At 40.7% G+C, this 23,293-nt stretch overlaps 1 protein-coding gene across 1 annotated transcript; it reads right to left on the bottom strand.

The window, feature by feature from the left end:
- Positions 1-18,670: 18,670 nt before the first annotated feature.
- Positions 18,671-22,163, bottom strand: LOC113663002 (bryoporin-like). The gene is made up of 3 exons (XM_027178257.2): positions 22,074-22,163; positions 21,606-21,766; positions 18,671-20,373 (listed from the first exon to the last, which is right to left on the bottom strand). The coding sequence occupies exons 2-3, from the start codon at positions 21,761-21,763 to the stop codon at positions 19,962-19,964; spliced, it is 570 nt and encodes a 189-aa protein (XP_027034058.1). The 5' UTR covers positions 21,764-21,766; positions 22,074-22,163; the 3' UTR covers positions 18,671-19,961.
- Positions 22,164-23,293: the final 1,130 nt, after the last annotated feature.

The following is a 23,293-nucleotide window of genomic DNA, read 5'->3' as shown; positions in this document are numbered from 1 at the left end:
GGAGACTCTAGACGCCGAGCGTCAGCGTGCTGGTGGGTGTTGCGGAGAGCCCGGCGCAGTTGGGTGTGTGCCGACTCCCAGACCCGGTACCAGGTGTCCATGGTACGTCGCTAGGCTCGTCCGACCATGGGAACAGGGGCGGCTGGAACCCCAGCACGCATTGGAAATGGGTGAGGCCCGAGGCGTCCTGGCAGAGCGATTTCTGAGCATATTCTGCCCAGCGCAAGAAACAATCCCCCTGATCCTGGCTGCAGTAAGTCCTCAAATATTGGTTCAGCTCCTGAATCTTACGTTCCGCCTGGCCGTTGGACTGCGGGTGGTACCCTGACGTCAGATTCACCGACACCCCTAGGAGCTGGAAGAAAGCCTGCCAAACCCGAGACGTGAACTGGGGACCACGGTCTGAAACTATTTCCTCCGGGAGACCAAAGTTCCTGAACACCTGGTGGAACAGGGCCTCGGCAGTTTCGAGGGCTGTGGGCAAGCCCTTCAGAGGCACCAAGTGGCAGGCCTTTGAGAAGCGATCCACCGCTACCAAGATGCATGTGTTACCTCCTGACCGTGGCAGGTAGGTCACGAAGTCTATGTATGACCAGGGGCGCTGAGGTACGGGAAGCGGCACCAACTTGCCAACGGGCAGGTGGCGTGGTACCTTTGCCATGGCGCAGGTGGCACACTCCTGGACATAGCGGGTCACCTCCTCTGCCATCCTCGGCCACCAGTAACGAGCCTGAAGGAGCTGGACTGTCCTCCTCTCTCCTGGGTGGCCCGTGCCCGGTCCCTTGTGGGCCGACTGGATTAACCCACGATGGCAGGAGGTGGGGACAAAGACACTTCCCTCAGGGCACCCTCCGGGGGCGGGCTCCTGGATGGAAGCAGCTCGGATTTCGCTGTCCACGTCCCAGACAATAGGCCCCACGACAATCGAAGGAGGAAGGATGGGGTCTGGATTGCTGGGTTCCTCAGGCCCGAATACCCGACAGGGACAGGGCGTCGGCCTTACCATTATGCGCCCCTGCTCGGTAGGTGATGTGGAACTGGAACCGAGTGAAGAAAAGGGCCCAGCGATTCTTGTGGTCAGTGACCACGGTAAACTGATGCTCTGTGCCCTCTAACCAGTGTCTCCACTCTTCCTGGGCAAGTTTTATTGCCAGTAACTCACGATTTCTGATGTCGTAGTTCTGTTCCGCTGCTGAGAGCTTGTGTGAGAAGAAGGCGCATGGATGGAGGTGTGGTGGGGTGCCTGACCGCTGAGAGAGAGCGGCCCCCACCCCCGTCAAGGAGGCGTCTACCTCAACCACAAAGGGACTTCGGGGGTCTGGATGATGTAACACGGGGGCGGAGCAGAAGCGCTGGCGGAGCACCTTGAATGCCCCTGGGCCTCCTTGGTCCACCTCAGGGTCTGTGCCTTACCCCTGAGGAGAGAAGTGAGGGGAGCGGTGATCTGGCTGTACCCCTGGATGAACCGCCGATAAAAGTTGGAAAAGCCCAGGAAGCGTTGGAGCTCCTTAATCGTCTCCGGGACGGGCTAGTTCCTTACTGCTCTAACCTTTCTCTCGTCCATCTGTATTCCCCATGCACTGATGACGTAGCCCAGAAACTGCATCTCCTCATGGTGGAACTCACACTTTGCAAGGTTAAGGTAGAGCTGTTGGGAACGAATTGCCCCTAGGACCTCACGTACATGGGTATGGTGCTCCTCCAGGTTCTTGGAGTAGATCAGAATGTCATCGATGTTTACCATGACGAACCTTTGTAGGTAGGGTCGGAGCACTTCGTTCATGAACCCCTGGAACACAGCTGGAGCGATGGATAGGCCGTACGGCATGACCCCATATTGGTAGTGTCCGGAGGGCGTGATGAAAGCTGTTTTCCACTCATCTCCCCTCCTGATGTGCACCAGGTTATAAGCGCTCCAGAGATTGAGCTTGGTGAACACGCGTGCCTCCCTTAGGGCCTCGAGAGCTGCTGGAACAAGCGGGAGAGGGTAAGGGAGAGAAGAGATCTGGGCATTCAGCTGTCGGTAGTCTATGCAGGGACGCTGGCCCCCGTCCTTCTTCCCTACAAAGAAAAAGCTCAAAGAAGCCAGGGAGGATGACTTGGTGATGAGCCCCTGCTGGAGAGACTGCTGGACGTACTCCTCCATCGCTTGATGTTCTGGAGCGGAAAGGGGGTAGATTCGGCCATTGGGCAGCTTAGCCCCAGGAAGCAGGTTGATGCAGCAGTCACCAGGCCGGTGAGGGGGGAGACGAGTGGCCGCCTGAGGACAACACACGTCCTTGAAGGCCTGGTACTCCTGGGGGATCTCTGCCTGCTTTGACGTTGTGGCTTCCTCTACCCTGGTGGCGCCTACCATAGCCTGGGGGACCCTTACGGGAAGCTGGGAGATGCAGTGCTCCAAGCGGTGGGTACTCCAACGTAGAACGTTGCAGGGGTCCCAGAAGCTTGCTGGGGCGTGTAGGCTTAGCCAGGGCCTTCCCAGGATCATGCTGACAGTGGAATCATCGAGCACCATGAACCGGATTTCCTCCCGGTGGAACAGTTCCACCTGTAGAGTCACTACCGGTGCACAGTACTTGACCAGCCCCGACCCAGTGGGCATCCCTGGATGGTCTGGACGGCTAAGTCTTGGGAACCCCTCTCTCGGGGGAGCCGTAAGCTGGTGAGGCAGGCTTGCGAGATGAAGTTCCCCGCCGAGCCGGAGTCCACCAGAGCATCCACGGAAAGAGAGAGAGCAGGAGTAAGAAGTGTCACGGTAAGTGTAGACAGAGTAGATATGTTTCTCGGAAATTCTACTGTACTCACCGCTGCTCGTGCTGGTCGCGTGGGACATCTGGCGTTGGAGTGACCTGGGTTCCCACAATACAGGCATTCACCAGACGCCAGGCATCTGTTCTTCTCCCACTGGACAGTCTCTGAGAGCCCAGCTGCATAGGTTCTGTGTCTGAGGCGGTAGTAGGTCCTGGTGGGACCCCTGGGGTTGGTGACATGGGGTGGCACGCCACCAGCCTCTGAGAAAGGCCAATGGACTTCTTAATGAAGTCCTCCAATCCAGTAGTGTCCTCAAATACCGCCATAGCTTGTTTTATTTCTGGAGACAGACCCTGCCGATATACCCCCAGTAAGGCCGACTCGTTCCAGCCACTAGATGCCGCCATGGTGCGGAAACGCAAGCTGTAAGCAGTGATGTCTTCACTTCCCTGACGCAAGCTAAGCAGCTGGTCGGCCGTGGATAGGACCCCGGAAGCGGTGCTGAAGGCCTCGATAAAGTGCACGGTGAAATGAGCATACACATTTATCATCGGGCTGGCCGAGTCCCACAACGACTGAGCCCAAGCTAGCGCTCTCTCGGACAGAAGTGAGATGAGGAACACTACCTTGGACCTCTCGAACGGAAAGCGCTGCGGCTGCATCTCTATATAAATGTTCACCTGGAGTAGAAAGCCGCGGCATGCTGAAGCTTCTCCCAAAAAAGTTCCCGGGAGCGCCATGGGGCTGCCGGTGATAGCAGGGGGGTTAGGACGAACCGCGTTGGAGGGAAAGGCAGCTCGAAGCGCGGTGACGAGATACCGAACCGGGTCTGAGGAGGTGCTGGGTCAGTTCTCCATAGTCAGGTAATAGCGGAAAGGTCCCTACCTTTAATTTTTGAAGGTCAGTTATTCTGTTATGCGAGACACAGAGGAGGAAGCCGGAGTGAAAGCAAAAAGAGTTTATTTGCAAAAACACGGAAGTAGAGTAATCCGGTGGTGTTCGGTGGAAGCGCGGCCCACAAAGGTCCAAAGTTATGAAGGCAGTCTTTGTTATCCGGTGGTGCGCGGTGGAAGCACGGCCCACAAAGTCCAGAGTATTGGGATGAAAGGCAGTCGGTGTAATACCCAGGGGAGCGCTTAGGAGAAGCACCAAGCTGAACACGAACACGGGAGTGTAGAGGAATGAATAGCCAAACCATGGATAATAACTGACGGTGAGTGGGGGTGAGAGAGAGGATTATATATGGTGGTTGATGAGAGTGAAATGAGAGTCAGGTGTGTGCAATTAGTAAGCCGGCGAGCCTCTCGGGGCACGCACGGGAGAAGAGTCAGAGATCTCCCTGACAATTATATAAACAGGCATTAAAAGTAATGGACCAAAAACCTATAAGATGGCACCATTGCATCATTCTAAGGAAGCATAATATATTGAGTTTTGACAGTTTTGTAAATTATTCATTTTTAAAACTAATTTTTAAGTGTATGAACAACCTTGCACCAGAAATACTCTGTCAATTAGTAGTGAAACAAAAGAACAGAATAAGAACTAGAGGAACAACTAGTGGAAACTGTATAGCCGCAAAACGTAGAACATTTGTCATTTTTAGTAAGAGGCATAAATTTATGGAACGGTTTACCACCAGTAATTAAAACATTAACAAGACATAATGTTTTTAATACACATTTAAAGCAGTGGATGAAACCGAAACAACTCTGTGAACATTGATTGTATAGGATACAACGCAATGTATGCAAACATGAGGTTGCATATGTCAGCATGCACAGACATATGCATACTTTTGTGTTTTGTATTGTTAAATATGTCTAGACTCTGTTTTATAGTGATTGCTATATTTGCCCATTTTAGCTTATGGACAGAATGTATTTATTGCATGTATTTTAATAGCTATGAATTCTTGATTTAATATTCTGTAATTTCTGTTTTAACTTTACAAGCCTAATCAGGGACAGGGGTTGCAAATTAGTCATGGCTATAAACCTGTATGCATGGCATCTACTTTGTATTTTATAAAGCAACGTTTTATGCATTTGTCCCTGTCAAATAAACATCAATAATAATAATAATAATAATAATAATAATAATAATAATAATAATAATAATAATTTGGCTACTTGTTCTCATCCACACCTGATATCTTCTCTGGAAAGGGATCGTGGGAAGAATCTTTTGGCATGCCTTATCCACCCCTGGCAGTGTTCAGCTGTGATGTCTTTGCATGCAGCATCCATTGCATCCAGGAGGGACATTTGGTCATGTGGACGATGGTCAAAAACCTTCCATCTTCAGGCTGAGGGACAAAATACAGTTACATATTAGAGACCGGAGGCATACAGTTACTCTAATAGAGTAAATGGTAAAATTATTTACACTTTGCTGTAGGAGAAGCAATATCCTACCTGTTAAAATACCTCTGAAATACAGACAATACAGGCTGTACTCGTTCACCAGCCTCTCTGTATGATAGCCCGTGGTTTATGACATGGTCAATGATAGTAGCTCTTATTTGATCAGTTATCCTAGCTATGGTCCTTCTTTGAGTGCCACCACGCATACTCTCCTCTCCCTTGTCCTTGTCCTTGCCCCACTCCTCTCCCTTGACCTGATACTCGTCTTCCTCTCCCTCGTGCAGGCATTTTCTTTCTTTCTTTCTTTCTTTCTTTCTTTCTTTCTTTCTTTCTTTCTTTCTTTCTTTCTTTCTCTCTCCTTGTGTTGCTCTATATTGTTCCTTTTCCACCCAAGATCAGCCCAAAGAGTCTTCTTTTAGAAATACATACAGTTAACACAAATTTAAAATGCTTGAACTTCTTTTACACACAAGCTCAACCAAGACCAGAACAATGTAATTTTACAGTCAAATTTACAAATGCTTTCACACTGTATGTCAGAACAGATGATATCGTGTTCTAAACATATCTTATATAAGCTAAAGTCAAAGTCAACAGCTGAACAAATTGTGAATTGAAACACAAATATATTCCCTGTATTTTATTCTATTGCTGATGAGAAACAGCTTATTGCAGTTATGCAAATATATAAATCACAGCTGATTCCCATCTAGGAGCCACACTCAGGTGTTGAGGTTTTTTCAATCGCATGATCATGTGTTCTAAAAGAGGACTCTATGGGCTGATCTTGTGTGGAAAAGGAAAAATATAGAGCAACACAAAGAGGGAAAAAAAGAAAGAAAGAAAGAAAGAAAGAAAGAAAGAAAGAAAGAAAGAAAGAAAAATGCCTGCACGAGGGAGAGGAAGATGAGTACCAGGATAAGGGAGAGGAGTGGGGCAAGGACAAGGACAAGAGAGGAGTTAGAATGCGTGGTGGTGCTCAAAGAAGGACCAGAGCTAGGGTAACTGATCAAATAAGAGACCAACCCGACCCTGGAGGTGTGAGGCGAACGTGCTAACCACTAGTTTGCTTTGTTTTTTTATTAGAATTCCAGTGCTTTTTCTGTTTGTATATGTTGCATTAATGTCCTTTTGCAAATAAAGTCTTTACTGCAGCAATTCTGTGTCTGTATTTTTTTATACATAAACTGTACATTTTATAAAGCTACTCTGAGATGGTCATTCATTTTTTTTATTGAATTTCTGCAGCAAAAGAAACAAAATGCATGCATTTACTAAACCCAACAAAAATGTAGAGAGGCTTCAAAAGAAACTACAGTGCAAAATACAATCTAGGATCAATACAATATACTGTCTATTGTATAAGGGCAGACATGACACATATTGTATAAGAGCAGACCTGACACATATTGTATAAGGGCAGACCTGACACATATTGTATAAGAGCAGACCTGACACATATTGTATAAGGGCAGACCTGACACATATTGTATAAGAGCAGACCTGACACATATTGTATAAGGGCAGACCTGACACATATTGTATAAGAGCAGACCTGACACATATTGTATAAGAGCAGACCTGACACATATTGTATAAGAGCAGACCTGACATATATTGTATAAGGGCAGACCTGACACATATTGTATAAGGGCAGACCTGACACATAAAATAATGCAGTTTCTGTAATTTCAGCTAATGTTAGTGTTTCCAACACAAACATTTAGTCAATCATAACACAATGACAAAAAAAAAACACTATCATCAGCTGAAATTAATTGCCAATTGTGTGTTTTAGGTGTGTTGGTGCGTTGAGTTTAGGAAACTTGATAAATGTATTGAAAAAACTGTCATAGCCATTGTAAAAAACTGTATATATTTGCATAAATGCAATAAGCTGTTTCTCATTAGCAATGGAATAGAATACAGGTGTCATGATTCAGCCTGGACTTTGGCCACGTGCACTTGTTTGTTTATGTTCCTCGTCACATGTCTGCCCTGCCCTCGTCTGTTCCTCACTGTTTCCACAACCGTTCCTTATTGTATCTGATTGTTTTTTGTATTTAAGTGTGCCGTGTTGCCGATGGCAGCGCAGAATCTACTGTTATCCTGTCCTGTCCCCCTGGACTTTGCGGGTTTGGTGACATCGGTCCGCATTTTTTTGGTGAGGGACGCCGCTCCGCATCCGGTTTCTCTGCGGGGGGCGCCGCCTCACTTACGGGTTGTGGGCCATGTCACCAGCCCGAGTTTTGTTTTGTTTTTTCGGTGTCCTGTGACATCGCCCCGCATTTGTCCACTTCCTGTTCGTGGGGGGTGCTGCAGGCCCGTATTTTTTGGCCCCCATGGATTTTCTGTTTTGTGGAGGATTTATTTATTTATTTATTTCCCGCCCTCCCTCCCTCCCCGTTCCTGGTTCCTAAGAGGTGGGACTGGCCGCGGTGCGTCGGGGGTAGCACTCGGCCCGGCAGCTCGGCTGTGGATGTCGCTCGTTCCCCCTGCTCGGCTGTGGATGTCGCTTGTTCCCCCTGCTCGGCTGTGGACGTCGCTCGTTCCCCCTGCTCGGCTGTGGACGTCGCTCATTCCCCCTGCTCAGCTGTGAATGTCGCTCGTTCCCCTGCTCGGCTGTGAACGTCGCTAATTCCCCCTGCTCAGCTGTGGACGTCGCTCGTTCCCCCTGCCTCACCGTGTGCCTTGCTCCCCCCACCTGCCTTGCCATGTGCCTTGTTCCCCCGACCTGGCTCACCATGTGCCTCGCCCCCCTCTCCCGGACTTTGTCAGGATTAGGCACTTCCGGAGCCGCGTTTCAGAGTGGGGGTACTGTCATGATTCAGCCCTCGTCTGTTCCTCCCTGTTTCCACACCCGTTCCTAATTGTATCTGATTGTCTTTTGTATTTAAGTGTGCCGCGTTGCCGATGGCAGCGCGGAATCTACTGTTGTCCTGTCCTGTCTTCAGTCCGTGTCCTGTTTCGTGTTCCCTTTGCTATTAAACCCTGTTTTGTTTTGGCTATCCTGTGTTTGGGTCCGCTTCCTTGCCCCACGTCATGACAACAGTTAATATATTTGTGTTTCAATTCACAATATGAACAGCTGTTCACTTTGACTTTAGCCTATATATGTTTAGAACACGATGTTATCTGTTCTGACATACAGTGTGAAAGCATTTGTAAATTTGACTGTAAAATTACATTGTATTGGTCTTGGTTGAGCTTGTGTGTAAAAGTTCAAGCATTTTAAATTTGTGTTAACTGTATGTATTTTGTATCAAAGCAACAAGAAATGTGTTAATTAATAACACATTTAATAAGCCTACAAAGACGGATGTTGTCCTAACCATGTTAAGAGTTTAGGAAACTTGTTAAATGTATTGAAAAAACTGTCATAGCCATTGTAAAAAACTGTATTGCAAAAAAATGACAACTAATAAAATAATGAAAAAAGAAAAAAAAGCTAAATGGAAAAAGAAAGCTTAAAAATAATAATAAATGACTAAAGGTGTTCTGTGGAATGAACAAAGATAAAAAGATACATAGAGAAGTAAAAAAAAAAGTCATTTTTAATTTATTTAATGTCACAAAAGTATTTTTATTCATTTTTTTACCCATATATTAATTATTATATTTGTAATAAATTATTTGATGTAATTTCAACTGTATTAGAGATATTACAAGTCTAACTGTACTGGTTATAAAAATGAATATAGACTGAAATTATTTGTTAATGTGTCACTAATTTTGTTTTTTATTCAAATTTTTATAATCTACCAGCTGCTATTGTGAGAAATGGGAAAATCGAGCTGAGATCATGCATTTTGTTCTGAAAGAAAAGAGCTTCAATATCAGGGAGTGTTGTCATGAATTTGTTGCTAGATTTGTTTTAAAAGAGATTTTCTGTTTACAACTGTGATAACGAGCGCTTATGAGGATCATAAACGCTGGATTTTCCAAATAATGTGGATGGATTATGATGGTTCCAGGTTGATTATTTATTTTACCACGATTATGGAAGGTCAGGTAAAGAAAATGTGCACTAAATGAACGACCCGTGGTTGTATGGCGGTCTGTTTTTATAAAAACATCGACGCTATATTTTCATGCCTCTAAACATGACCCTGACCAAGACGAACTGTGATTGGTTGCTTCTTCCTCTTGTTGATTTGTTTACGGCTGATTAACCAATGCTAAGCAACTGTTTAATATAAATTTAAAGACCAAATCAATGTCACATGTTTATAATTTTTCAAATATGATTATATGATTAATATGTGATCTATGGAAGGCGTAAGAGGCCATGCATTTAGATATTTTATTTCTTGTTTAGACGTAAGAACATGTTCTAGAGGCAGCAAAAGCACAGTAATGCAGCATCATGCATGCTCACATTGGCTTTTACTTTTGACCAGGACCCCATTTTTAATATGTAATGCATTATTTAAATTTTAAGCCTTTATTTTCATAAATTCTGTCAATAGTTTTGTATTAATTTGTTGTTCTGTGGGTGTAGGAGCTTACAGACTCTTACCTAAAAGCAACGCCCATGCAATATACTGTACGTGCTTTCAGAAACAGCGTCTGGATTAAACGCAGTAAGGTCCCTATATTGTCATCACAAACTCATTTCTAAGTGTCGGACACTTTTATATGGAAGTTGTCAATCACCCGAGTCCCTGATCAAGATCAAAGATCAAAGTAAAAGAGAATGTGATCAACTATGATGCTGCTTTACTGCACTTTTGCTGCCTGTAGAACATTTTCTTACTGTATGTCGAGATCAAAAGTAAAACTGTAATATTTATTTTAGTGCAAAAAATTAAAACTAATAAATATAAATATTCTGAGTACTGAGTATGAAGGCATTTGTAAGGTGCAAGACAGTTAGCAGCAGTACAACAGTAGTGCAAGAAGACTGCAATAGTGTCCGATATTTACAGACAGTTAAAGTGTGCCATGCAGAAGTGTGTAGTGAGCTAAAGATGTTTTTAAAGTTCAGGAGTAGATGGAGGGGGTGTTAATGCACAGAGTTGAACATCCTGACAGTATAATTGATTAAGCTGTTTGAAAGTCTTGTGGAGCCAGCATGTAGCCTCCGGTACCTTCTCCATTAAAGACAACGAGGCATGGTGGGCCTGGGGGGCTGTTAATAATACACAGAGTTGAACATCCGGACAGCATAATGGATGAAGCTGTTTGAAAGTCTTGTGGAGCCAGCATGGAGCCAGCATTCAGCACCCCAGACAGTGCCGCTGACAGCATGCCAAAAAGCCGCAGCACCAGAGTCAGCGCCGCTCGTTCAGAGTGCAAGGCTGGGAGGATCAATTTCCACTAAAAGCAGGAAACGGATCAGGAGCGCCTATGTGGCACTCACCCTCTGGCTAGGAGACACAGGAAAGAGCCAGTCTCAGCAGCTAAAGGGAGGTAAGACAGAGAAGGCTGGGATCACTAATGGTCTGTTTTTACAGCCCTTATTTTTCCCTATAGATTCTCCAGAAGAGGACCTGCCGCCTGCCGCCAGAGCCTGAGCCTGAGCCTTGCTCCTGGGTCGAACATATTCTCTCCTTCCTATGCTTTGGCAATGCCTGCAGCTTTGCCTTTCTTTTTTGGAACTACACTGTCTCCTCCACTCCTCCCTTTTCACACCCTACACACCCTTCACTACAGTACAGTTTGTTCTAATAAACTCTCAATACTGAGACTTTCACATAACTCCCATTTCTGTCTGCCTCTTTCTGTCTGCCTCTCTTATAATTCTTGAAGCTGCATTTTGGACTAACTGTAGCCTATTTATTAAAGATGCAGGACAATCACATACTAGAGGTCATGAATGCATGAATTAACATCTCAGCATCAGATAAAGATAGGGTGTCCTTAGCTTGGCAATATTTCTAAGGTGGAAGAAGGCTGTATCTGTAATATGGGCTATATGATTTTCAAAAGACAAATTGCTGTCTACGGATAAGCGGTAGAAAATGAATGAATGAATGAATGAATGAAGTTGCTGTCTAAGGGGGACACGGTGGCTTAGTGGTTAGCCTGACACCTCCAGGGTTGGGGGTTCGATTCACGCCTCCGTCTTGTGTGTGTGGAGTTTGCATGTTCTCCCGGTGCCTCCAAAGACAAAGACATGCATCGTAGATTGATTGGCATCTCTAAATTGTCCGTAGTTTGTGTGAATGAGAGTGTGTGTGTGTGTGTGCCCTGCGATGGGTTGGCACTCCGTCCAGAGTGTATCCTGCCTTGATGCCCAATGACGCCTGAGATACAGGCACAGGCTCCCCGTGACCCGAGAATAGTTCGGATAAGTGGTAAAAAATGAATGAAAAATTGCTGTCTAAGATAACACCCAGGTCTTTTATTGTTGATCTAGTAGTTACAGTACATCCCACTAAATGGAAGTTAAAGTGTGTTAGCTTCTGTGTACTGGTTTCTGGACTGGTAAGTAGTATTTCTGTCTTATCAGAGTTTAACAGCAGAAAATTACAGGTCATCCAAACTTTTATCTCTTTAATGCACTGTTAATTTAGACAATTCTTGGTCCTAAGCTAAGAACAAGTCATTTGTAACTTTATCAAGTGCAGATTCTGTGCTATGATGGGGCCTGAAACCTGACTGAAACTCTTCAAATGTATTGTTCTCCTGTAAGAAGGAGCACAGTTGAGCATTCACAACCTTTTCTAATATTTTAGATATAAAGGATCTAAATTAGGTGTCTTAATGAGGGGCCTAATAACTGCCAACTTGAAGGATTTATAGATGTGACCTAAAGATCACAAGGAGTTAATAATATTAAAAAGAGGCTCACCAGCTTTATGTAACGTTTCTTTCAGTAATTTAGTTCGAATGGGATCTAGTGAACAAGTAGTTGATTTAGCTGTAGTAAAAAGCTTATCTAGCTCTTCCTGTCCTGTACTTGTAAAGCACTGTAGTTGTGAGTGTAGCGCTTTAGGTGAGACTGGGTCACGAGATGCTGTCAGGGGTTAAACATCAACTATTTTGTTCCTGATACTTTCAATTTTATCAGTGAATAATTTCATAAAGTCCTCACTAGTGAACTGTGTTGGAATAGTGGGTTTAGATCACTGTTTTTTTTTTTCTTAATCTAGCCACTCTGCTAAATAAAAAGCTGGGATTGTTTTGGGTATTTTCTATGAGTTTGTCTAGGGTGTGAATATGACTATCATACCATGCTACAGGCGTTTTGACTCTAACCTTCTTTACTTACTGTGGAATTTGTCTAGTTATTATTAAATAATCAGAGCTGACTTTTAGTTATGGTATTTAGCATATACTGTATGATGTGTACATCAATATACAAAAATTACCAAAAACAAAACAAAAAATTTACTGCTTATATCTTTTTTAAATGTCGCATGAAAAAAAAAAAAACATTGAATTTAGAAAAAACAGAAACTTCTGGTTTTAAGCTCAAAGTTTGCTAGATGGCACTGTTTCACCATCCAGACTGCATTTTTAAAGACATGTCCTTCAGGTAAGACAAGAGTAAATAAGATTTTACTGACCCAGAAGACATTTTTTGAATACAGTTTTTTACAATGGCTATGACAGTTTTTTTTCAATACATTTAACAAGTATCCTAAACTCTTAACCAACACACCTAAAACACACAATTGGCAAAACGGTTAATTTCATGCTCAAAATCACACATTGTAAACTAAACCCCAAAACTACAAACCAACAAAACACTGCAAATATGTTTCAAAAGCAAATAATTATTCAAAACACTAACACATGTTCTCTTCCAACAGGAACATTTAGTCAATCATAACACAGTGACAAAAAAAAAAACACTATCATCAGCTGAAATTACAGTATAGACAGTATATTGTTTTGATCATAGATTGTGTTTTGCACTGTAGATTATTTTGAAGCCTCTCTACATTTTTGTTGGGTTTAGTAAATGCATGCATTTTATTTCTTTTGCTGCAGAAATTCAATACAAAAAAATAATGACCAACTCAGAGTAGCTTTATAAAATGTACAGTTTATGTAAAAAAAAAAAAATACAGACACAGAATTGCTGCAGTAAAGACCTTATTTGCAAAAGGACATTACTGCAAGATACACAAACAGAAAAAGCACCGTAATTATAATAAAAAAACCAAAGTAAACTTCTAATCTGTCCGGTCTTCTGCATTTGGCCACACATTCTCATCGCATCACACCTGATATCTTCTCTGGCAAGGCATCGTGGGAAGAATCTTTTGGCATGCCTTATCCACCCCTGGCAGTGTTTAGCTGTGATGTCTTGACATGCAGCATCCATTGCATCCAGGAGAGATATTTGGTCAAGTGGACGATGGTCAAAAACCTTCCATCTCCAGGCTGAGAGACAAAATACAGTTACATATTAGAGACCGGAGGCATACAGTCACTCTAATAGAGTAAATGGTAAAATTATTTACACTTTGCTGTAGGAGAAGCAATATCCTACCTGTTGGTTTCTCTGAAAATACAGACAATGGATGCCACTGTGTCCCGGCTGAGATTTTGCTGAACTCGTTCACTAGCCTCCCACATACATTGTAAAATTACATTGTTTTGTGTGTAAAAGAAGTTCAAGCATTTAAAATGTGTTAACTGTATGCATTTTGTATCAAAGCAACAAGAAATGCAATTTTTACAATGGCTATGGCAGTTTTTTCAATACATTTAACAAGTTTCCTAAACTCAAAAAGGCAACAAGCACTTACAATAAACAACACCAGTCATAATCTCTCTCTCTCTGTCTCTCTCTGTCTCTCTCTCTCACACACACACACACACACACACACACACACACACACACACACACCGAGGAATCGTTTGCTTTTGTTTCTACACCATCTTCTCTGGCCCTACTGCTGCCTCCTGCATCTACAACCTTCTCTTCCTGTTTTGTTGGATACATAAACAATTTATGGTTGTCTGACTATACTTCGTGGCTGACTGGGCTTACCTTCACTAACATTCTCATCACCTTGACCTGCAGTAAGAATGTTTGAAGGGCCTTGTTCACTTTCTGTGGCTGTTTCTGGAACAGAGTGTTATGTGCTTAATTTTATTAATTCATTCATACGTTGCCAGTTTACAATTATATATACCATTATTCATGTAAAATGTTCATGACCACGTTCATAATGTTTTGATGCAAAAACACACAATGTGCAAACATTGTTTTATACTGTATTCATATTTAATCTCTAAAAATACTTTCTCACACTTTCTGTGTTACTTCAGAGTTTAGTAGTATGATAAGAACATTTATCACATGCTTGGAAACAAGTTGTCTTATGGAAATAGAGACAATTGTGCAGCAACTTAGCAAGCATTTATTTTACTGACTAACACTGAGAAAAAAAAGGCAGAAAGAAACACAAAGAAAGGCAGTCCCGGATCATTGGGGAAACCGAGCAGCCAGCCTGTATGATTAAATTGACACAATGTGCCCCACAATGCACATAGAGGGCTAATGCTCCCTCACTACTGGCTGTGCACCACTGTACTTTCCTGCCATGTTTGAGCCACCATCGTAACTTTGCCCACGTAAAGCAGACATTGGCAGATTAAGCCTCAACAACACATCAGTAACCATTTTGGCAATGCCTTGGCCTGTTGTCTCTGATAAGCTGTACAACCCAATAAACTCCTCGTGTGGCGTAAGGTCATGGTCCACATATGCGCAGACAGACACTTTTCTGCTCAATACCAGAAATGTCCTGGGTGCCATCAACTATTACAGAAAACTGAACAAGGGCTGGAGACCTAATCTCACTTGCAATCCATCGGATTATTGTACTGCAATGTTCAGTATTTCATTCTGATATTTCGGGCTTACATACTCAGTGACACGATCTGTTAACCATTTCAATAAAACTGGATCATCCTCTACTGCCCTAAGTTTTATGAGCTGATACAGATTCCCACTTTCTTCAGTATGGCCTCTTAAAGATTGTCCTTGCCTTGCCACATGCCGCACAGAGCTAACAATTTTCTTAAATAAACAAATGTCTTGCCACCTCCTGCTGTTTATGCCATGCACTAGATAACTGGGCGCTGATTGGGTTTGGCTGAGGTGCAGTGACAGTCACATAATGTTGGTGGGCTTGAGAGGTCTGGTGTGATGTAAATTTTTCGATGGCTTTCTTCCAATTTCTAAAGCCTGTACTAACGAAAGCAGTATCAGGTCTATGACCTAAAGAGGACTGGTTTGAAACACCTTTGCTGCAGTAAAAACATAAGACCCCTTTCACTGATGGACTGTAATGTAGCCATGGAAAGTCTTGATACCATTTCTCTTGAAATGTCAATGACTTATTTGAAAGTATTTGTTTTTCGATACACTGGGGAGGTGGCTGGTACGGCTTTGTGCAGGCACTGAGATCTAAACGAAAAACTGTGCTCCCTGTGCTGGTGCTAGCAATATCATCTCTTTGTTCTGCTGTCTCCATCTCCCTCCCTGGTTCTGAATCTGCCCCTTCCTCTACTCTCACTGTCTCAGAACAGACTGACTCCTGAAGCAGAAAAAATGCAGGAAAAGATGTTTTCCATACTCATAATAACTTGTTTACATTACATTACAACATAATAACTTGTTTACATTACACTTGATAAATTGACAGATCATACTGTAAATTGGTGAGCCTGTGATGCTCATCTGCTGAACAGCCACAACTCCAAAAACATTAAAGAAATTGTTCACCCAAAAAAATGATCTTATGTCCATTTTCCTTTTCTCCATTTTATCTAGTCTATTACACTGCAAGGCAAGTTTATTTATACTGTAGCACATTTCATACACAATGGTAATTCAAAGTGCTTTAAATAAAGAAAGTAAAACTATCATAAAAAATAATCATTAGGAATAAAAGGAATTAGAAAAAGGTTTAAAATTTTCTTTTTAATTAAGATTAATAATTAATTAAGACACTTAAGAAAAGAATAGAAATTGATTATACAAAAAAAATACAGTGAGGTCAGTTTGGACATAGCACAGTGCTCATTTAGTAAATGCACAGCTAAACAAAATGCTAATTGTGGCCGTTAATGTTAAGTTAACATTATGCCAAGTCGTCCCAAATAAAACAATGCATGGGAAACGGCTTTGGCGTGTTAGTTACAGTGCACTATGTAACAAGCTATTGTAAAAAAGCTAACGTTAACTAGCTATTGTAAACAAGCTATTGTAAACAAGCTAACGTTAACTAGATAAGTAAGATTTTAATCGCTAATATAGCAGATTCATGGCAAATTACGTTGGTAATCAGCATTTTTTCCGCAACTAATTTATGAATGAGTCTGCATTAACTACACTAAAGAGAATCGCTTTATTTAAAGTGAATAAAATCCCCTAATTAATTGAGCCGCAGCCACACACCTGACTCGTGTGTGTAGAGTAGGTGAGATTTACTGGGAAAGCAGGCAGTGGGTCAAACCACTGTGAGGAAGGGGAGGGGGGAACTCAACTGTTTCTAAATGCAGTTTTTGCGGGTTTTTTTTCTACTTACACAATTATTTAGGTATACATACATATATTTTTTCACAATCGTAAGTGCGATATTTTTTAAATCATTTTTTTTTGGGGGGGAGACAATCCTCGGGGGGGGGGGGGGCGTCCGTGCGTTGCTGCATGCACGCTCGAGGTGGGAGGGGTCTACGTAGATTTGTGTCAAAGCAGCGGAGAACTAGAAGTAGCACATAAGCGCGACTGTCAAATATATATGCGCATATAATAAAATAATAACATTAATACAAATTATAAAATGATCGCCGAGGGCCCCTCACATGCCAGGGCCCTATGTACTCAGTCACCCTTTTCCCCCCACTTACGACGCCCCTGTCTGTGAAGTTGGTTATTTGAATGGACACATTTCTCATGGTGCCTATACTGCGGGATATACTGTTGGTGCCTCTCATTGACACCCATACTCAATAAGATGTGATGCTGAGCTAGTAGTACTGACCATTGTCTGGTTTTATGGGAAAAACACAACTTTATTAATCCCAGAGGGAGACTGACACTGTATACTGTATATCCTGTAAATAGACATTTATAGTTATTCTGTAAACATATCTGGACCTAAAAATATATGTCTCTCTAATTTATGTGTTTTAAGAGCCTCATAAACCTCAGTCACTGAGTCAGCATTTTACATACTCATTATGTACACATGTAAAAAAAGATTGTGCAGCAATTGTTCTATAATGATGTTCATAAAAGGTCAAAAAGATTTGTGGATGTGTCCATTTTTATAATCTACCATCTGCTATTGTGAGAAATGGGAATATAGAGTTGACATGATATTCATTCATTCATTCATTGATTTTCTACCGCTTATCCGAACTACCTGGGGTCACGGGGAGCCTGTGCCTATCTCAGGCGTCATCGGGCATCAAGGCAGGATACACCCTGGATGGAATGCCAACTCATTCTCAGGGCACTGACATGGTAATTTTGTTAGATTTGTTTCAAAAGAGATCTTAATAAGAAATCTATAGATTAGTGACTATACAGTATGCGACGTGACTTACGTGACGTGACATACAGCTAAGCATGATCACCCATACTCAGAATTTGTTCTCTGCGTTTAACCCATCCAAAGTGCACACACACACAGCAGTGAACACACACACACACACCGTGAACACACAGCCAGAGCAGTGGGCAGCCATTTATTCTGCGGCCGGGGAGCAGTTGAGGGGGTTCGGTGCCTTGCTCAAGGGCACCTCAGTTGTGGCCGGCCCGAGACTCGAACCCACAACCGTAGGGTTAGGAGTCAGACTCTCTAACCATTAGGTCATGTCTTCCCCGAATATGCTGACTTTTTGAACAGACATTAAAGACTGTCCTGGCCTTAAGTTAAGAGAGCAGGCTTGTTCGACTCACCACCCATTTGTGACATACAGTCAAAATGCACAAGCACAACACACTAATCAATTAAACTATACAGTTCAACACCAATCATGAATTTATATGGTATCTTATATTTACATTTTACATTTACAGCATTTGGCAGATGCCTTTATCCATAGCAACGTGTATAAGTGCTTAAATCTATATCATTGGATACAATAATGCTTGTTCACTAGGTTACATACTTAAGATACTATGAGTTTAAATTATTGTTCAAAGTTACAAGGAAAAAGTTTCCATTTTATTTTCTTTTAAATAAATGCAGAACATAGGGAAAGAAGTGCTAGTTGAAGTGTTTCCTGAATAAGTAGGTCTTTAACCGCCTCAACCGCCTTCAACCGTATCTTCCTCATCCCTCAACCCACAATTTAAATGCATATAATAATAATAATAATAATAATAATAATAATAATAATAATAATAATAATCAAACAAAACAGACATTCTATTAATTACTGAATTGTTTAAATGCTTTAACCACCTTTATTTTATTTTTGTAATCATCTAGTCATAGTAAATAAAAAAAAAGTACAGAGACACTTCACCTAATTTTTCTTTGGTTGTACAATAAAGTACAGTTATACAAAACATATTGAAAAAAATTTAAGTTTAAATGATATTTTAGGTGATGAAATATGCACAAAAGACAACAAAAAAGTCAGTGTAAAGCAATTAAAAAACAGATATGTTTTAAGCAATGATTGATAGGATTAAGTACTAAGTTTTGAAAGAATTATAATAATCAAACAATTGATAGTATCAATATTTTCTACTTAAAAGTTTTTCACTTTAACTAGAAAACTGCAGTAACAGCAAAAATATTACTGAAAGTAGTAGTGGGTTAAAAAAATTGTAAAGACAAATTAATTCTTCAGCAGATATGTGCCTTAATCATCAACAGTGCCATAAACCTTTCTGAACTAGTGTTCATCCATCACTATATTTATGCAGAACAATAACATGGTCTTACATTCCTGCTGCTACTGGATCTGTGTTCATCTGTATTGAGTTTGTTATTTTTAATTCAACTTTCCCTGGTATGATCCCTTTGCCTTTTGGCTTCTTTTCTTGATTGTCATGATTTGTTAAATACTCAGTGCCAAGCAAATTATGGCATGAAATGTTCCAATAAATACTGTTTTTCTGAAAATAAAAGAATTTTCAGACACATTGTGATGTTTACACAATGACTTTTCAAATAATAACAATCAATAATCAAGTATTTCACTCATTTAAAGAGAAGTTTTAAATGTAAGAAATATACCAAACTGTCCAGAGCTTCTATGGTTATAGATTATGGAATTACGGAAGACTTTTATGAGCAAATAGCAAAAAATACATCAGCATTACAGCACGTTATTAACTCCAGTATCTTTCTTGGTAAGAATAAAAGTGAATGTTATATTGATTTGTTACTGTATAAGATAGTATTGGAATGTATTGTTTGATTTGGAATACAGCAAATTTTAGCTTCAGAATTTTCACGATTTTAGTAAACTTGCTTTGGGAAGACCTTCACTGTAAAATGAGACCACGAGTCTAAAATGATTTTTAGTTAACTGAAACTTACAAATTTACACACTAAAGTTTTATATCTCCAAAATCCTGGTTCTTGATTTCCCTGTTTCAAGCTTGAACACAAGCTAATTCGACATATGGAGGACTGCTAATCAGTCCATTATAAAACAAAAAAAAGCAGAGAAATCACAAAATTGTGCAGGATAAGGCATACACTAGGACCAGGGCTGAGAACCTTTGAGATCAAATAATGAAAACTATGTAAATCATGCTGATATTTTGATTATTATTGCTTATATTGAGAAATGACTGTAGTAGTAATAGTCTATTAGTTCACTGTAGTTCACATGTTCAGTCATCCTTCAGTGACCCCCTAATGTTGAATCTGCAGTGTTTTGCTCATGTCTGTCTAGTCTTGGTGATTACAAATCTCGAAATTCAATTTTTATTATTGAATTGCCTGCAGGAGACATTGTTCCCTTCACACAGATTCCTTGTCCAGGATACATGATTTCACTTCCTGTAGCCCTTTCCCTCTTGAATGTACCTTTCGTGTTATACATTTCATAAAACAGATCAGAATTACATGAAACTTGGTTTTCAAAAATACCAAGAGCTAAATAATTTTCAAACCAATTGTAGTCAAAAGGCACAGAGAACATTATGACAAGTTCCCCGACAAAGTCCTCTTCATCTTTAAGGATCTTGTATGCCAGGACTCCAACACAACCACGTGCCGAAAAGTGTGTTTTGGTAAAGGAGCAGGCTTCACTGGTCTTTCTTGCTACTGTAGGCTGAGGAGGATTAAGACAATATCCACTGCTAGTGTGGATCCTAGTATAGAGATAATAAAGTAATAAGAATTGATCAGATTAAATAGTCAAACGATAAAATTCAAAAGTCTAGCAAAATTGTGCAAATAAATCTTAAAACCACGAACAAAGAAAGAAAGACTAATGAAAAAGGTACTTTCAATATGTCTGATGCATGTGGCAAATGAAATGTCGTCATCTGATTGGTTGGATCTGAAAGCCGTTGGATCCCTATGTTTATGCTCTGTAAAGCTGCTTTGAGACAATGTCTATTGTAAAAAGCGCTATACAAATAGACTTGAATTGAAAACTTGAATCATAGAAGAAGCGCTTATGAGGATCAGCTAAATGCTGGATTTTCCAAATCATGTGGATGGATTACTCCGGATCCAGGTTTATGATTATTTGATTAATATGTAATTGTTATATTTCTTTCTTGTTTTCTCGTTAACTCGACATAAGAACATGTTCTAGAGGCAGCAAAAGCACAGTAATGCAACATCATGGATAATTGCATTCGCTTTTACTTTCGACCAGGACCCCATTTGTACAGTAATATGTAATGGATAATTGAAAGTTAAAGCCTTTATTCTCATAAATTTTGTCAATTGTTTTGTATTAATTTGTTGTTCTGTTGTGTAGGAGCTTACAGATTATTGCAAAAAAATAATAAATTAATTTAAGGGGGGGGGGGGGGCATTCAAACAAATATTCAACATTCATTCATCTTCTACCGCTTATCCGAACTCTCGGGTCACGGGGAGCCTGTGCCTATCTCAGGCGTCATCGGGCATCAAGGCAGGATACACCCTGGACGGAGTGCCAACCCATCGCAGGGCACACACACTCTCTCATTCACTCACACACTACGGACAATTTTACAGAGATGCCAATCAACCTACCATGCATGTCTTTGGACTGGGGGAGGAAACCGGAGTACCCGGAGGAAACCCCTGAGGCACGGGGAGAACATGCAAACTCCACACACACAAGGTGGAGGCGGGAATCGAACCCCCAACCCTGTAGGTGTGAGGCAAACGTGCTAACCACTAAGCCACCGTGCCCCCCAATATTCAACAATCATTATTAATTTATTGAATGTCACTAAGGTTAATGTTATTTTTAACCCATTCCATAAATGATTTATTATATTTGGAATGATTTATTTGATGTAATTTCAACTGTATTAGAGGTATTACAAATCTAACTGTACTGGTTAAAAATATAATATAAACTGAAATCATTTTCACTCACCTTGGGTTTGATAAGGTGTACCTGTCTGTGAAATTGGTAATTTGAATGGACACATTTCTCATGGTGCCTATACTGCGGGATATATTGTCAATGTTGGTGCCTCTCAAAGACAACCCATACTCAATAAGATGTGATGCTGAGCTAGTAGTATTGTCCATTGTCTGGTTTTACAGGAAAAACACAAAAATAAAGTTTTGTCAACTTAGAAATCAACAGAAAATAAACGTTTCTTTTTTTTTTTTTTCCAAGAGAGCAGGCTTGTTCGACTCACCACCCATTTGTGACGTCCAGTCAAAATACACCAGTACAACACACTAATCAATTAAACTATACAGTTCATATAACCAGTCATGAATTTATTTTGTTTCTTCCTCATCCCTCAATTCACAATTTATCAGTTTCAGTGTAGAGATCATGTAGTGATTTTATTGATCAAATTTCATTGTTAGAGGAGCTAACAGCACTTACCTCTGTCGTGCTGGTGCTCAGAAGTATTCACAGTCCTTCAGCTCGTAGGATCAGTTGACAGATTACTGAGAACAGGTTTTTTAACTTCTGAGTATCACTTGGGTGTTTCCTCTGTTTATCTATCATGACTTTTGGTTTCACTTTTACAAAGTTTATTGTTTGCACAATCCCCAGTGACAGCAATAACAATCCGCTCTGGAACACATTTACATCCACATTTACATTTACAGCATTTGGCAGATGCCCTTATCCTGAGCGACGTACAGAAGTGCTTAAATCTCTATCATTGGATACTTTAATGCTGGTTCACTGGTTACTTAAGATACCATGAGTTTAAAACATTGTTCAAACTTACAATTAAAAAATTCCAAAGGTTTTTCTTTTTCTTTTTTTTTCTAAATGCAAAAAATAGGGAAAGAATTGCTAATGAGGATTGTTCAGTTTCAAAGCCACAGTAGGGCTGTATATATCTGTTATGACTTTTGGTTTCAGTTTTACAAAGTTTAAAGTCTGCAACACTCCCCAGAGTCAGGGATATTTATATAGGGATATTAAGAACAAATAAACAAAATGATCAAACAAAACAGACATTCTGTTAATTACTGGGTTGTTTAAATGCTTTTACCACCTTTATTTTATTTTATTAATCATGTAAGTGGTAGTAAATAAAAAAAAATGAACAGAAACACCACTTAATCTTTCTTTGTTTGTACAATAAAGTATAAATATACAAAACATACTAAAAAAATAAGTTTAAATTTAAGTTGTTGAAATATGCACAAAATACAACAATAATTATAAAAAAAAACCCTCTTCAAACATTAAAGTAAACAAATGTGCTTTAAATTGGCTGACAAACATCAGGTGTGACTTATTATCTAGGATAGATAGATAGATAGATAGATAGATAGATAGATAGATAGATAGATAGATAGATAGATAGATAGATAGATAGATAGATAGATAGATAGATAGATAGATAGATAGATATTAGAGAGTTTGTATAATAATATAGTGCAATATATAGAAAGATTTGTATAGATAATAGAAATAAATAAAACAGCATGTAATAAATAAACTTATATAAACTGACTGAATATATATCGGAAATCTGAATGAAAAAACATCTGAGTAAATGTAAACTATGAATTTGTAAGGTGCGAATATTCATCTAAATGTATGTAAACATTCTGAGTACTGAGTATGAAGGCATTAGTAAG

This window comes from Tachysurus fulvidraco, unplaced genomic scaffold (genome assembly GCF_022655615.1).
Source record: "Tachysurus fulvidraco isolate hzauxx_2018 unplaced genomic scaffold, HZAU_PFXX_2.0 HiC_scaffold_31_np12, whole genome shotgun sequence".
NCBI classification, from domain to species: Eukaryota; Metazoa; Chordata; class Actinopteri; order Siluriformes; family Bagridae; genus Tachysurus; species Tachysurus fulvidraco.
The sequence above is the reverse complement of the archived record's forward strand: the minus strand, read 5'-3'. Positions and strand labels throughout refer to the sequence as shown.

Coding starts and splice junctions, on each gene's coding strand:
- LOC113663002 (XM_027178257.2), bottom strand. CDS start 21,763: ATGGACAATACTACTAGCTCAGCATCACATCTTATTGAGTATGGGTTG. Junction 20,374..21,605: donor TACACCTTATCAAACCCAAG/GTGAGTGAAAAT, acceptor TCTCTATACTAG/GATCCACACTAGCAGTGGAT.